Below are 17230 nucleotides of genomic sequence, written 5' to 3' on the forward strand. Positions count from 1 at the left end.
CAGTGGCAGGCAGAGCACAGACACAGAGGTGATTTGAGGGGAATTAGTGCACAGTTTATTTACAATATGTACAACCTTAAAAAAAATAAAGGGGTAATTTGAAGGAGAGAAGTGCATTGAGTGCTGTTGGCGGTCTGTTGATCCCTCTTCCCAGCTGAGAATGGTCACGAGGAGAGAGCTGTGCAGTGTCGCAGCAGTGACGTCCACCGGGGAGCAGCAACAATAGGGAGCCAGGGAGCATTGTCGTCCTTGCCTGTGGAGTCTTCTGGAAAAGTTCACAAAAAGACACAGAGTTAGCCGTTTGTTAGAAGGAGACTGCTCACCTTGCTGCTCCCGGCATGCCCTTTTACACTCTGCCACTGTCTCCCAGATGGTAGAGAGCTGCCGCTGCAATTAGTGATCACCAGCCGTGCGTGGTTTGGACCGCCTCACCTTTCAGCTATGCGCTGATGCTGTCCAGTACACTAGAGGCTCTGAAAGGAAACTGTCCATTCAGCGCACCAGCGGCAGTCACACGAGGAGTGTTCTTTGACTTTTGGGTGCAATTAGTACTTTGTTGCTCCTCCTCGGGCTTTTATGACAACCCCCCCTCCCCCCAAAGCTCCGAGCCTACTGTCGCCAACCTTCGGGGGTGTGGCCCAGCGTTGCTCCAGTTGTTGTGGCTGGGCGAGAGAGTACTCACTTTGGGCTCTGCTTCAAGTCCTGTGTGGACTTCCACCTGGTCACTGCTACCCACACCTTGCTTAGTGACGCCATTGGTGGACCTTCGTCCTGCACCTCGTAGCTGCTGCAGGGGAAGTCCTGGAACTTCCCCTTACTCTGCAAAGGTGAATACTATTGTGCGTGGATTGATGCATTAGACCCGGTTACCCGTTTCCTGGAAAACTCTCCTTCTTCTGTGCTTGCGCCTGTAGCCTTCGTGGCCCTTTGCTCCTCAGCCACTAGGGGCAAGAAATCAATCTTGGCACTTCCAGAAGTCCAGGGGGCTTCCCTCAGCCACATTTCAGACTCTGTAAGGGTGGGTGCACATGGTGGGTTCTCCACATGGCGGGTCCAGACAGCCAATAGGGGCTTTCTGGCACGAGCAGCAGATAGGGGTTCCAAGGGGAGGGAACTTGTGACGTCCTGGGCTGCGCTGTTCCTGAGGTGGCTACAGAAGATGAAGCATTGCAATAACATTACATTTAAAGAGGACGAGGACAAGAGGACGTATTGTCACCCATATCCGTTTTCCCCCTTACACAAACTGACTGTGTGAACTGGCAGGATTGAGAGCCATCAGCCAATAAGACACGAGCGTTTCCATGTATTTTCCTGCAAGCTCTGTCTGATTGGTCTCGCCTCCGTTTACTGAAGATAAAATACAACACACCTTTCACTGTGGATACAAAATTACAACACTGGCATCTTCTTGTACTGACGTTCTGTTACATAGTAACAAACAATTCCAAGTGGAGAATTATTTGGGGCCAAAAAAACTAAAAATCTTCAGGGCTACAGCCCCAAATTCCCAGGACAGGTTACTAGTGATCATTTTGGCACCAAGCATAATACTGTGATTGTTTAGACTCTCGACTGCACATTGAACTGCACAAACTGGCTAAAAACTGTACGATCATTTTGACACAAAACATAATAATGCAATAATTTTTGACATATGATTGCGATTTGAACACCATGCATCCATCCACTCCATCCATCCATTCTCCACACTGCTTGTCCTATGTAGGGTCGCAGTGATGCTGAATCACTGCGTCTCACATAGCAGGCAGGGAAACATCCAGTGGTAGTTCAGTGGTTAAGACAGTGGACTCCTGATTGGAAGATTGTTAGTTCAATTCCCAGCACTATCAACCTACCACTGTTGGGCCCTTGAGTAAGGCCCTTAACCTTCAACTTCTGAGATAAACCTTTAGTCGCTCTAGATAAGGGCATCTGTCAAATGCGATAAATGTAAATGTAAACACCCTGGATATATGGCAGGTCCTTCACAGGGGCAACACACAGACATACACTCATTCACACACATCTACGGGCAATTTAGTGTCTCAAGTTCACCTAATCTGCATGTCTTTGGATTGTGGGGGAAACAGGTGATTTGAACTCTGATATGATAAACATTTAATATAGCTGCTGATCTAGCATGCAATTCTGTACTTTTTGTGGTCTCATGCACACACCAAATTCATGGCCTTGAACAATGCCATGCAGGTTACACCTTAAAGGCATCAGAGAAGCTGTGAACACAGGCTTAGATATTCCATAACCACATGCAGTACTGTGATTCCTTCTTGAAGGAGTTTTATAACGCATTCCATTGTTTCAATTGACAACTCTTTTGTTGGGGCCAGGTTTCCTTTCAAAACATCCAAGGTTAAGGTCTGTAAGTACTCTCTTTTAACTGCAGACTAATGTGCATTTTTAGATTCGTGCTGCTATTTGTTTTAGAAATGCAAATTACAAGGTGATTCTACAATTTCTTCCTCTACTTGATCTGGGGGAAAAAAATACCATTATTTAAAAAATTTTCACTTAACTTGTTTGAAGTATGTTTTACGAAGCCAGAATGTTCAGCTATTAAACAAATCATTTTGTGTCATATCTGTGCTTTGCTTATTTGCTACAAAGCAAAAAAAGCCAGTTGAACATCCTCCAAGTGTTGTGATTCCATAATTTTTTGCCAGGGGTTGTATATACACGCCCTCCAGTTTCTAGAGCAACTGGCATAACCGCAGACTGTTTGCTATGCTTCATGTACGTCACACTCGAGTATAAAAACAATTCAGTAGTGTTGTGTTGTGCTGGCAGTGGCATAACCAGAAATGTATTTCAACGGGATGAGGAAATATACAACATAATATCTTGGCTGTTTTTCCAGATCTGTACAATTAAATTGGTAAGTGTTACATGCTCATGCATTTCAGGTAAATGTCAAATGAGAGTAGGAGTGCAGATGACATGAATTTGTTATTTAATCATTTATGGCAAAATCTACTGTCAAACAATCTTTCCATATTAATAACACTGCCATAAAATAGCTTTATGACAGTTGCACTGGAAAAAAACAAAGTATTAAAATACCATGTTAATAACAGGAAAAATTACACCTTACATTATAAAACTTTTCTTTTGCAGTAAACTCCAGCGGTTCCTCCCCCAGCTCTCACGCTGAGATCTCTGTGCTTATGGTGTAGCTATCTAGCTAGTAACTGTTTATCATCACAGCAGATGGTATCCAATAAGATGTGATTAAACAATTTTAAAAACAAAGGAATGCATTCATGAAAAAATATTATTATACTATTAAATTACATTTATTCTAATTGTATTATTTTATTTACATTTATTATAATTGGTGTAATAGATGTTATTAAAGCTGCAGTATTTCACTTTTTTTTGGTTAAAAATGAACAAAAATAAATCATTGAGCAAGTACATAAAAAGTCAGTGTTCAATTAAATTAAATTACATTTTATTTGTATAGCACTTTTAACAATACACATTGACTACGTTTACATGCACAGCAGTAATGTAATTATTGACCTTACTCTGAGTAAGATAATAATGTGATTAAGGTGTTTACAAGAGTCGCTTTTAGAATACTCCTGTCATGTTCCCGTTTTACATGTTATAGAACATAATTAGATTAACAGATTAACGTATCCTGTCGCAAAATGCGGTGAAAACTCTCACACGACGTTCATAACGTGATTAAGGTGTTACATGTCTGTAATACACGTCCATAATGCGACTAAAACAGGAATACTCCACCTGTCTTAATTCGATTAGTGTTTAATTCGAGTGTGACCTTAATTAGATTAAGGTAAGTAAAAATTGCTGTTTACATGGTAGTTTCTCAATCAAAGTATGGTCTTAATCGGGTTAAGAGTGGATTATTGTTGTCCATGTAAACGCAGCTATTGTCTCAAAGCAGCTTTACAGAAACATATAAACACCGGATACACAATTTAAGTGTGTGAATTTATCCCTAATGAGCAAGCAAGGAGCGATGGCGGCGAGGAATTTAAAGACAGTGTTCAAAACTGTCTCCTTACCTTACAATGATTTGCAAATGTAAGCTTATAATAATGATTTATAATTTGAACTGTCTGGTCAGATTGATGTCATTTGACTTTGCATGGTTTCGACACGTCCGTAAACAGAAAGGAGAAGACACGGCTACTATATGGCGTGAGTGGGGGCTGAGGATGGTGGAGTGTTTGTAGCTTGTTCTTACAACAATTGCTTAATATTTAAACTTGTCATCTAGATGGCTGGCCCTTGAATCTCACAAACATGCTGATATGGCCCTGTATGGAATTACAGTTTGACAACCCTGTTCTAAATTATTCAATATATAATGCAATATTTTGACAGTTTTGTCGTCATTTTGCACAACTTGTGAAGGCTTCTTCAGATACAGCCCATTTGTTCATGAAATTCCACAATGAATTGTTTACGGTTAGTGTCCAAATGATTTACCCTGAGCGTACAGAATTGACATGATCACTTTGTTATGTGTAGGGAACAGGGAGGAGGGCATCATTTCGGACATCTCTCTGTCGTCCTATATTAAACGACCAAAAACTGAGGACACGTTATTCATGCCTCATACATCAGAAATCACAAGAGGTCATGTTATTACTGTACTAATCAGTAACTCGCATACATCACCATCATCAAGCTGAGAGTTAGGGGACTTGGCAGTTTAGCCCACAGCTCTCCCACCTAATGACACCTCCAGCACGTACACAGCGGACGACTGATGTTTTTGTATTGTTACAAAACCCAAATATACACTCATTTAATTCTTGTATAGCAGTAAATTTACCTTCCATAAGTGGATTCCTAAAAACCCAGCACCTCAGCTAATCAAGAAAATCTGCCCAGTGAACTATCAAACAATGATCACAACTAAGTTAACTACCAAATACAACTTCGTTTTTAACTAATTGCACAGAAATGATACAAAACCTAATACCATCTTGCTAAGAAGAACCAAGCTTCTATATCTCTCAATGTTCACAACCTAACGTTGTCGATAATATACACTCGAGGCCCGTTTAGCAGGTTGTGTAGTCTTTTCGGCCTAGTTAGCTCCCTGGCTAACATGGAAGTGGTTACACCTCATTAATGGCGCTGCCCTCGTTCGCCGGCCATAACAATATTAGCTAGGCTGCTAGCCTGGGTGTTTGTATTAGCATCCTCAAATCTGACATGCGAGCCGTTTTACATCTTACAACTGAGTTTAAACTAACAGTGACATCAAAAGGCACAGCACTATTTCGTATAGCCATTATCGAGCAGGCTGGTCTACAAAAGGTGTCAGCCATTTTACTTTTTTTTTTTTTTTTTAAATAAAAAATGCAGACAGCCGGACCGTCCGGCTTCTACACCCGTAAACTGTTGTTCATTCTGCCAGGGTCTTAGACGAACCGAACCGAACCGAACCGAGCCATAGCGCTACGATGCTTAACTTTTTTCCTGTCTGATGTGTTGACTACATATCATATATACATGACACAAAACTACCAAACACGCTGTACTCTCGTCAACACAACATATGAGACTAACGTTAGTATTCTAAACTATGTGCACGCTCGCTTGTAAATATTACTTACCCAGAAATGAGATACACTTTCCTTATGGCCGTCAATCCGGTTGCTTGTTTTTCTAGAATACACAATCCAAAAAAACAAAAACAAATTCAGAAACGTATCCTTAACGAGTCTTCCCGATCATACATTATGGTCTTAAGGTGCTCTTGCTTCCTTGAATTTGTTGTGAGTGAATTTCCTGCGTCACTAGCAGCCCCGGTAACGCCACTAGTCGAGCTCCGAGTTTAACAATTCAGACCCAAAGACCCAGTCACCAGCAAGATACATAAATATGGCGGCTGCAACGAGCAGACACTGAAATGTACCAAAAACGCACGGTATCCACCGTTAAACCATTGTTTATAGCGTAGAGACTTTTTTGTTATATACATGCATGCACTTCTAAACCTTTTGTGTGTGCAGACCACGCCAACAGTGCCATTCCCCCTCGCTACTCATTATAATATTTACTCCGCTGTTCTATTAGTCTGTTCAAATGACCACCATCCATTCATCAACTGATTATGGCACTCATATCCCATATGGAGAAAACGCAGTGCACGATACTTTTATGCTGTGAAGGTGGTGTGTTTGTGTCAATTTGTACCGAAGTGTAAAGCTGGTAATCCAAAAGAGTCAATTCTCAAATTCCAGACTGGGACTCATGAATCGACTCGATTTGATTCTATACAGTGGGAAACTAATCGGCACATTATCTAATTTCTCATATTTGAGAAAATATGATTTCACCCAAATCTAAGTGACTTCGTCGGATTTCTTGAATCGGACAATGCTCGGGTGATTAGTAGACCCACCCACTGACTGATAGCCATCTTGGTCCACATCACAAACTCCAATAGTAACTTAATGTTAAAACTCGCATGATAAAATTGACTATTGACTGCAGAAGATGAAGTATTGTTGACAGTTTTTCTCTTTTTTTCCCCGTCTCTTTATATATATATATATATATATATATATATATATATATATATATATATATATATATATATATATATATATATATACACACACACACACACACACACACACATATATCTATATATATATATATATTATTTATCCATCCATCCATCTTCTATACTGCTTATCCTTCCTTCAGGGTCATGGGGAAACCTGGAGCCTATCCCAGGGAGCATGGGGCACAAGGCGGGGTACACCCTGGACAGACTATATACATTATATTATATTATATTATATTATATTATATTATATTATTTATATATTTTACCACGGTAATGTTAGTTTTAGGTTCAATATTTTTCCCCACTTTTCAAAGGTTGTAGTAGGTTCGTAGGGGCCAGATTAATGTACTACATGTGAGATTTAGCCAATACATCCCTTTATACAAATACAGTACATAATTATTTTTAAAAATCACTATAATTCACCTAAATGTTTTTGCACATTACCAAGATTGTAATAGGTTCATAGTGGCCAGACTGATGTACAGTACTACAGGTGAGATTATCATTATCATCAAAATAATATGGCTTGTACTTATGAGTTGATCAGATTGGGGGTCCCAGGTAAAATAAATGTCTGGGGCCCTTCTGACAGATTTATGTTGTTATTATGTCTTCATGCTACCCAGAGATATTGTTGTGAAGGAATCACTGTAAACACATAGACTATAATTGCTGAACAAAACTGAACACTGTCACTTCTTCCTGTGAAATAATAAAAATATTTTAACAAAATATTTAATAGTCTCCTACATATATAGTTATACAATGTACATTTAAAAGTAGTCAACACATATATAACAGAACCTAACGTGTTTGTCTTTACAGCTTCATGGTGTGTTTTACAAATAGGAAACCAAGTGAGGAAACAAAATGTCCAACTTCATCTAATGTTATTAACTAGTATTAACCGGGGCATTGGCTGGACTGTTAATCATCCGGGGCTGAGCCCAGAGTCTTCTCAATCAAAAAATCTTTTATAAACATACTTCTAAATAGACTGTTTCCTTCCATCCATCCATCCATCCATCCATCTTCTACCGCTTACTGAGCTAGCGTTTGTCAGGATTGAGACCACTGAAATAGAAATACACTGGAATGGCCGTAGGGGTCGCCAAACGGCATTCCTGGCCGCCATCTTGCTCAGTGCTTCATGGAGACATGGAGGGTTTTTTTCATGGAGAATTTTATTCCCATTCATTCTAATCAAGCAGTCTCTTGACCATTCAATTAATATGTACATATAATAAATATTATTAATATATGCATAAATATAAATCAGTATTTATACATACTGTTATTAATGTGCATATTATTAAATTATCCATTACTGATATGATTTGTACTTTAAAAAAAAAAAAAAAAGTTTGTATTACAGTGTATAACATTTGAAAATTGAGGGGAAAAATGATTACAGAATGTCTGTATATACTTCAAGGACCTCAGCAAACAGACTAACGTATGTAATACAAGCCATCAGGGTTGGTTAATACGCAATAGATTCAAAACATTCAGACAAAAATCCCACACATTCTTCAGGCACTACCTTGTGATACAACCTTCCAAGTGACTTAACAGTCTACCTTTAGCTATTGTATTAATCACATTTTTATTTTCATGTTCATGTTGGTAATTGAAACCAAGTTGTATTGTGATATTCAACTGATCAGTACTCGCATGCAAAAATGGATGTAAAACCTGTCATTTAAATTAGTGTATATACAGTTCACTGTCCTAGAAAGATAACAGTCCTATTCAGGGTCTGTCTCACTGATTGATTTAATACAAGGTTCTGAAGTCGGGCAATGTGATGATGTCTAAGAGAGCAGAATATTTCTACCAGAAGCCTGATCAGGTAGATGGTATGATGGTATGATTGTCAATGCCATCTTGAGTTTCAGCAGCATGGTCTGCCATGCCATTTCCAAACACACCCCTGGCTCCAATATCTGACAGGACCCGGTACTGGACATGGGAGAAGACACTCTTCCTTGGTAGGACATTGCTGTCCGTTAGTTCTCTGAGATGCATTTGCGCAGCTCTCACTATGGTAACGACTCCCTCAGATGGCATAAGTCCTCCATTGGTCTTCACCTGAATAAAGTAGTATGAGGAGCTTTATCTTGGAGGTGGTTCTGAAGTCATGAGTGCCACCCTGCAGGTGGAGCATGAGACTTTCAGCAGCACCTCCCTAACCACCCAACCTACAATGTATACAAGGATGTTGTCCAGGGTTGCCAGGACTTCCTGGTTTGGGAGAACAAAGTCCTGGTCCATGCATATATTTTTTATTTCCTCGTCTTGCCTTTTAAACAAGAAAGTAAAGTAATGTCTTATATTATATATTACTATATTATAAGATAAGTTAGCTAGTTAAGTTTTTAACAGACATAGTAGTCAAATATTTAACTTGTTTAAGTAAAGTTGAATATGGCAATCCTAGGTAAAAGTGTGTGTAATTATTGAAACTAGTTCTGCAGTGTTTCATTACCTGATTAGAGTTGGAGGTACAAAAGTGCTGGATCCTGCCTGTACCAGGTCTGTATCACCAAAGAATGCGCAGTTTCATGATGATCCTGCGGCTAGGGCCCCACATCTTGTGATCAGACTTTTAAATGTGGCTTCGAAATGTGCAGCAGTGGGATTGTGTTTCAAGGACAGCCTCCTAGAAATTATGATTTAGGTTATAGATTCATGTATTATGTGTATGTTAAATATATATCAGTATTTTCTACATTTTTAAAATTGAAAATCATTATGTATGATGTACATAACAAATTATCACCAATGAATTATAAAACTGAAATTATCACCAATGAATTATAAAACAGCCTGACCTGCCATTTAACCTCTATTATGAGGGGACTGACAGGTCAACCTCCACCGATCCGCTTCAGGTTCCAGCCAATGTGGTGGAAGTGGCACCGACATGCATGTCTGAGGGCTGCAGGAGATCCAGCCCGGGGTCAACAGGGTGACCTCGGAGCTCCCGTCGGAGGTCTCAGCACCCAAGCCCCAGCCGGAGGTGAACCTGGTGACCTCAGAGCTCGAACCTAAGACCCACGAGGAGGTCTCACCCGCCAAGCTCCAGCTAGAGGTCAACAGGGAGGCCCCAGCATCAGCACCCCAGCCGGAGGTTAACTTGGCGACCTCAGAGCTCGAACCTGAGACCCATGAGGTGGGCTCACCTGCCGAGGTCCAGAGGTCAACAGGGAGGACCCGGCCCCAGAGCTCCAGCCTGAGGTTCAGGAAGGGGTCTTAGCTCCACAGATCCACTGTAAAGCCCAGTTACTGTCCCAAGTGTCTGTTAACCCGGACAACCAAGCCCTGCTGAAGCCTAAGTTTACTGATACGGCTGACCAAGTTCCTCTCACACCCGAGTCTACTGATACGGCCGACCAAGTTCTGCTCAAGCCCAAGTCTACTGACACGGCCGACCAAGTTCTGCTCAAGCCCAAGTCTACCAATACGGCCAACCAAGTTCTGCTCATGCCTGAGTCTACCGATACGGCCGACCAAGTTCTGCTCAAGCCCTAGTCTACCGACACGGCCGACCACGTTCTGCTCAAGCCCGAGTCTACCGACATGGCTGACCACGTTCTGCTCAAGCCCGAGTCTATTAACACATACAGCCAAGTCCTGCTCACGTCCAAGTCAGCCGACACGACCGACCAAGCCCTGCTCACGTCCAAGTCAGCCGACACAACTGACCAAGCCCTGCTCATGTCCAAGTCAGCTGACACGACCGACCAAGCCCTGCTCACGTCCAAGTCAGCCGACATGGCCAACCAAGTTCTGTTCACGCCCGAGTCCGCCGAAACTGACGACCAAGTTCTGCTCACGCCCCAGTCAGCCGACACTGACAGCCAAGTTCTGCTCACGCCCGAGTCCGCCGAAACTGATGGCCAAGTTCTGCTCACGCCCGAGTCCGCCGACACTGACAGTCAAGTTCTGCTCACGCCCGAGTCCGCCGACACTGACGGCCAAGTTCTGCTCACGCCCGAGTCCGCCGAAACAAACAACCAAGCTCTGCTCATGTTCCCGTCTGATGACCTGACCCACCAAGTTATGCTCACGCCAGAGTCAGAAAAACTGTTCGACCAAGTTCTGCTCACGTCTGAGTTTGCTGAAACAAACAACCAAGCTCTGCTCATGTCTACGTCTGATGACCTAACCAACCAAGTTATGTTCATGCCCAAGTCATCTGATGGGGACAACCAAGCTCTGCTCACTTCCCAGTCTGCTGACATGACCAACCAAGTTCAGGACGTCACTCTGCTTTCCTGCTCAGCCGAGGACGTCACTCCACTTTCGTGTTCTGCTGGGAACTTCACTCCGCTTTCCTGTTCCACCGCAGACGTCCCTCTGTTTCCCTGTACTGCCGCGTATGTCGCTCTGCTTTCCTGCACTGCTGCGTACGTCGCTCTGTTTCCCTGCTCCACCGAGGACGTTGCTCTGCCTTCCTGTTCAGCCGAGGATGTCGCTCTGCCTTCCTGTTCAGCCGAGGATGTCGATCTGCTTTCATGTTCTGCCGAGGACGTCACTATGACTTCATGCACCGCCGAGGACATCGCTCTGCTTCCCTGCTCCGCCGAGGATGTCGCTCCGCTTCCCTGCTCCGCTGAGGACGTCGCTCTGCTTTCCTGCTCTGCCGTGTACGTCGCTCTGCTTTTTTGTTTCGCCAAGAATGCCGTGCGGTCTCCTGGCTCTGCTTGGGACATTCTGCCCAGGGGGCCGGGGCTGCCAATGGAGATGGATGTTTCATGGCACTCTGGGAGGAGCGTGCTGAAGAGCATGTGAATGCACGCTGCCGTGCAAGGTGCACGAGCACCTGCTTTTCGTTGTTGACATTCGTGACATTTAGACACGTGCATTTGTTATGTTTTGTTATGTCTCCTTCCTGTTCTGTCATTGGCTATTGTTTCACGTGTGTCTGAATTGCCCTCAGCCGTCAGCTATTAAGACGCTGATTAAGTTTGCATATATACCGCGCGCCTCCCAGCACACAGTGCGGAATATTGAGTTATAGTAGCTTAGTTTAGAGTCCTTACAATAGATAACCATAGTTATAGTTCATGTCATGTTTCATGGTTCATGTTTAGAGTCATAGTCATAGTCCATGTCATGTTTCATGTTTAGATTCGTTAGTTTAGTTCACGCTGGTTTCTCCGCTACCAGTCCCGCGCTATTGTTCATGTTTCTTGTTTTGTTTCTCGACCCTGTATTTCCGTGACCGCGACCTTGATTCCTGCCTCGCCCCTTATGCCTGTTTGCCAATCGCCTGAACTATGCATGTTACTGGATTACATTTGTGGATCACGTTTTGGATTTGTCTGCCTGTCTCTCTCTTAAATAAAACTATTCATACTGCGTTTGCATCCTACCTTATCTCCGTTACGTCACGAAACGTGACACCGGCCTTGATCCTCCGGAATGGCCTCTAATCTGACTCTCTTCAGTACACACTTTGGTATATGAAACCATATTGAATTAGGCTGTGTTAAATGTGATTTAATCCAATTCATTGATTCAAATTCAGTGGCTTTCAGACCTCCATTTTTCTAATCTTTAATCAACTGGGATTTTTTAATTTAATAAGTTTGTTTTTCCATATAAAATTAAAAATTACAGAGTTAGCCTTTTTAATCAGTTGAGGAGAAACATAAAGAGAATAAGATGGGTAAATTAGTTTAGATATGCCATCTGCTTTGGTCAAAAGGATTCCGCCCATAACAGACAGATCTCTCATAAACCAGATTAATCTCTGATTAAGAGATTTTTCCATACTATCTATTCTCTCTTCTATATTTATTAGTTCTCTTGTATTTGAATCTTTAGATATTGTTACGCCAAGGTATTTCACTTCAGATTTAACCGGAATGGACTCTATAATTTCCTCAAAACAGGAATACAGATGTAACGGTTCATTTTTACATTTTTTATTTAGGCATAGGCCCAATGCTCTTGAAAAAAATTAAATAAAGGCTTGCTCAATTATAGACTTGTTTATAATTATAAATATAATAAATATTACTGTGTCATCAGCAAATTCAATACTCATAATCAAAAAAGGTTATTCCTTTTAATTGAGGTTGGTTGACAATTAAGTAAGCTAGCATTTGAGTCAATAGTATAAACAATTTTGGAGAAATTTCAATTCTAGGAGTCATTCCTGGATTGAGGGAAAAATAACTATAAATATTATTATCTAACATTTTAATAACCTTGCAGAACCCTTCCCCAAAACCAACCTTTCTAAGCACCGAAAATATATATTCATGTTTCATGGTATTGAATGCTTTAAAGAAATCTATAAATAAAATAAGGCTATCTGATTGTATCATTGAAGGATAATCGATCATATCCAGGATTAGTCTAATATGATTTTGGATATACCTTCCCTTAAGGAATGCTGATTGATACTCCTCTACAAGTTTTCTAAGTACAAGTTTGAGACGATTAGCATAAACCAAGGCAAGTAACTTATAACTGGTACATAACAGAGTTATTGGTCTCCAATTACCTAATGACAGCAGTTGTTTCTTTGGTTTAGCCAGCACGGTTATTAATCCCATTTTCATTGTAGGGGATAAGCTCCCTTTCAGAATGTTCAGAATGTTTCAGAATAATTTCTTTATATCCATCCAAAAATGTTTTAAAAATTTTGTATTTAAACCGTCGATACCTGGTGATTTGCCGTTTTTAATTTCTTTCAATGCCACATCAATTTCCGCTTAGGTCAACTCATCATCAATTAAGTATTTGTCTTCCTCATTTAGTTTCTGGATATTATCTCTAATATTTTCAAATAAAGAATCACAATCAGCCTATTTGTTTTTAGATATATCTCTCTCTTTTCATTTCAGCTTTTCCCTAGTTCAGGGGTTGCCACAGCGAATCAATTATCTCCATATGTCTCTGTCGTGGGTGTCTTCCAGCGACACCCTGGCCTCTTTTAAGTCAATGCTTATTTGGGCCATGCAGTTCCGTAGCGGTCTTCCCTGCTTCTGTTTTCCTGGGGTTTTCATTCCGAGCATTCTTCGTGTGACATGCTCTACCCCTCTTCTATTTACATGCCCAAACCATCTCAATCGCTCTTCTCTTGCTTTGTCCATGAAGCACGCAACTTGGGCCGTTTTCCTGATTTGCTCATTTTGGATTTTGTCTAGCCTAGTGTGGCCTAACGAAAATCTGAGCATTCTCATCTCTGCTACTTCCAGAGCAGCAGTAAGTCTTTTTGTGGTAGCCACTGTTTCCAGACCATACAGCATGGCTGGTCGCACCATGTTGTTGTAGATGGTTCCTGTTGTATATAAAACAGACATGAAATAAACACGAGGGAGACCAAGTATGAGTAGTATGTAATTTTATTGAGACTTCACTGGGCTGGTGAAAAGAAAACCACAGAAAAACACACACAGATAAGCAATGCGCAGGGAGATAACAATACATATATTTGATTAGTGCGGCAGGCCTCAGAGCGTAGGTGGAGTACGTCTGCACGCAGGCAGAAGTTCAACTAAGAGACACACACACACACAAAGAGACACACACACACACACAGAGGTCTGGTGTGAATGCAGAAAACAGAAATTATTCTGTTTCATTTTCTGTTTCATGAAAAAAACTATTATGTATTATATTAATGTACACGCAAGCACTATAAAAAAAGAAATGCAGAACAAACATAAAACTTACTCATAGTGTGTGAAGGTGTGGAGAATCCTTTCTCACGAAAACCCAGTCAGGAGTGACACAGACGAAGGTCAGGTTATTTTTTTTTTAGAGTGAAACAGGACAAAATATAAGGGTATTGCAGCCGAGCTGCACCTGTGAGATAAGGGGCTCTGGGAACAGCGAGGGCCGCAAGTTAAGGGGCTCTGGGAAAAGCGAACACCGTGGGATCAGGGTCACTAAAAAACGTTGATTAACATACGTAATGCTGTTCTGGGACAGCTAACTCTAAACATATTGGTGTCTGCGTCAGCTTAACCCTAAGAAAACCGTAAAAATAGGAGAGCTTCAGCTCTGGGTTTTTTAGATCACCCTTGGGACGTCTCAACTGTGTGGATCTCATGGAACAAATAAACTTGGACCCTTGCTTCTTCTCACTCACTGGCTCTCGGTGTCTTACTTTCTACCTTCATCTGGTTAATATATGTGAGTATCTGTTTCTATATTAAATATTAATTGTCTTTGGGTAATAGGCAAAAATTGATGCAACATTTGGCACCCCAGATGGGACTGGGCTAAGACCCGTAAGTCTGTAATCTCTCCCGTGGGTCTTCATGCTCTAAGGCAACAGATAGGCCGTGTAGGAAAAAAGCACTGCAAACACCTGTTATTTCAAAGCTCTGTCTTAGTGATCTGTTGTCACGAGTGAGAAGCCCCAGGGTGGGAAGAAAAGTGGAGTTGGTCTCCAAAAGAACCTAGTATAGTAAGTGTTATCCGACATATATGGGCCACTGAGTGAGTGAGAAAAGGTAAGAGAAGTGTAAACTGGGTGTCATTGTATGAAATGGTCCATATTAACAGTAATGTGTGTGTATGTGTTGAGTGAGTGAAAGTCCTGCGATACCACTGAGAGATTCAGGTTTGCATAGACGGCAGGTGAAAGTGAGGCTTCAAACTCCAGATACCACCCACGAGATGTGGGGGCTGCTTTGGTGGGGAACCCCTGATACCACTGAGTGATTCAGGTTTGCTTAGAGAGGGGTGAAATCCTGGGCCCAGGTTCTGGTCAACGCAACTCAGGGTAAGGACTCGACAGGAGAAGTGTGCCCGGTGAATGAGTGTGAAATAACAATTGTGTGTGATATTACAAATGTGTGAACGGGTACCTGTGTGTGAGTTTACGTGCGTTGGTGATAAAAGGGAGAAAAAGACGTATAAGCTAAGACTAATTTTTATATATAATGTATGTATGTATTGATATGTATACTGTGTGTGCACGAGAATGCATATTTGTTTGATTTTCATAGCATTGATCCTAATATTCCTAATATCACATTTATGCATGTGAATTATGGGGAAGGATGTTTGAACCAATATGATGTATGGGTTAAAGAATGTGCTTTTTCTGAAAAAGGTAGTTTTAGCCTCAGACAGTTAGAACAACTGAAACTTAATTTAGGAAAAAAGGAGAGAGACCCCTAAAACAAAGAATGAAGTGCAGGTTTTGGCTGACTGGAAGGCATTTGCTGAATGGCAGCATGAGGCACATAAATGAGAAAAAAAAAGTCAGGCAGGGCCCTCACCTGTTTCTCAGTGTGCTAAATTGCAGAAAGCCGATCCTGAATTGGACTCCGCCCCACCACGATGCCCACAGCCACTAAGGAGGGAGGAACCTGCCGTTTCAGAGGCACCTCCTCACGAAGAAGTGGTCCAGCCTACGCCACTCCATCCTAACCTGTCAGAACTGAGCCCCACCGAACTATGCTCCAACTTCAGACCAACAAAATCGACAGAAAGGGACAGCGCACGCCGTGTTAAATACCTCAATGCTAGAAGTGGCTAGAGAAGGAGGCCCTATGCTATTTCACAGACCCTGGACATTGGAAGACATCAGGAGCAGCATGACAAATCTGTCGGCTCTCCGTGAAGTAGGAGGATGAAAGTTTGGGGATGAACTTCAGATATTCTGCAGAGAATTCAGATCCACCATTCATGAACTATGACGACTGCTCATGGCGAAACTTGGCACGGACTGGGTAAAGGTTTCACATGAATTCCCAGAGAATGATGTCCGCCTGATCAACCCACAGTGGGATGATGAAGTCAACGCAAGGTACAGAGCACAAATCACTGTGCTCCAGCAGAAGCTGAAGAACACCTTTCCTGTGCAAATGGATATGACAAAAAAAAGTGCAAGCAGCAAGATTCAGAGACTGTAAACACAGTACCCGTCCAGGGTCACTGAGATCCATGATGCAAACTCAGGCTTGGAGAAACCCGACGCTCTGGCAGATGAAAATGCGGCCATCAAAGCATGGGATTCAAATCTCAAAAACAGCTTTATGAATGGCATTAAACCAGAAATTGCCGCTATAAACAAACAACAATGTATCACCTGGGACACCAGAAACCTCACACAAATGGAGAGGTATGCAATCCATGCAGAGAAGCTCCTACGAGAGGCAAAGGAGAGAAACATGGAGAGGAGAGGAAGGCCAAAAGCACACAGACGAGGAAGGCCCGGCCGTCATGGCTATGGACCAGGATTAAACTGTTACAACTGCGGAAAAGTTGGACATTTTGCAAGAGATTGTCCAGAGCAGAAGCGAACTGACGGGCGGAGCTAAGGGAAGGGTGAGGCACCTGGGAACAGAAGAGGTGACATCAGACACCCAAACTATCAACTATCCAACATTAGTCAGACTGACAATTCACAAATGTCTGAACTAGTCATGACTCTTAACCTTTTAAAATACAGCGCATCTCCTTTTACACAGTTACCATGTATATATTTTGTAGTTAATGGGCAAAGTGTCACATTTTTGATTCAGGAGCAACGTATTCAGTAATAAAACACTGCGAATTAAAAGAATACCCGAAAAATGAGTTCACGGTCTTTGCGCTCCATGGGTGTGACAGGACATTCAGTATTAGAACGTTTGTATGAACTGCTAGTTTGTGAATGTGAAAATG

General features: G+C 41.9%; 2 protein-coding genes across 9 annotated transcripts in view; one reads left to right on the top strand and one right to left on the bottom strand.

The window, feature by feature from the left end:
* LOC108272755 (probable ubiquitin carboxyl-terminal hydrolase FAF-X) overlaps positions 1 to 6186 on the bottom strand; it is a 57445-nt gene extending 51259 nt beyond the window's left edge. For 3 of the 6 annotated variants that reach the window (XM_017481457.3, XM_017481453.3, XM_017481454.3), the window contains exons 1-2: positions 5622 to 6185; positions 76 to 265 (exon numbers count right to left, since the gene is read on the bottom strand). The gene's annotated coding sequence lies outside the window, so the exon portion shown is untranslated. Of the gene's footprint in view, positions 1 to 75; positions 266 to 5621 lie in introns of all 6 variants that reach the window. The other 3 variants (XM_017481458.3, XM_017481456.3, XM_017481455.3) reach the window with 3 other exon arrangements.
* On the top strand, positions 2803 to 11953 carry LOC128634272 (uncharacterized). Of its 3 annotated transcripts, none has more exons than XM_053684639.1 (2): positions 2803 to 2896; positions 9445 to 11953. In XM_053684639.1, the coding sequence occupies exon 2, from the start codon at positions 10169 to 10171 to the stop codon at positions 11381 to 11383; it is 1215 nt and encodes a 404-aa protein (XP_053540614.1). In that variant the 5' UTR covers positions 2803 to 2896; positions 9445 to 10168; the 3' UTR covers positions 11384 to 11953. The 3 variants fall into 3 exon arrangements, 2 of the variants coding, with proteins under 2 accessions (XP_053540614.1, XP_053540615.1); XR_008397603.1 differs by lacking the exon at positions 9445 to 11953 and adding an exon at positions 3136 to 4653 and having other exon boundaries at positions 2811 to 2896; XM_053684640.1 differs by having other exon boundaries at positions 2811 to 2896; positions 9481 to 11953.
* The last annotated feature ends 5277 nt before the right edge of the window (positions 11954 to 17230 follow it).

The sequence above is a fragment of the Ictalurus punctatus genome, chromosome 12, assembly GCF_001660625.3.
Source record: "Ictalurus punctatus breed USDA103 chromosome 12, Coco_2.0, whole genome shotgun sequence".
NCBI classification, from domain to species: domain Eukaryota; kingdom Metazoa; phylum Chordata; class Actinopteri; order Siluriformes; family Ictaluridae; genus Ictalurus; species Ictalurus punctatus.

Bases quoted from the DNA above. Each gene is read 5' to 3' on its own strand.
- LOC128634272 (XM_053684639.1), top strand. From the start codon at position 10,169: ATGGCTGACCACGTTCTGCTCAAGCCCGAGTCTATTAACACATACAGC.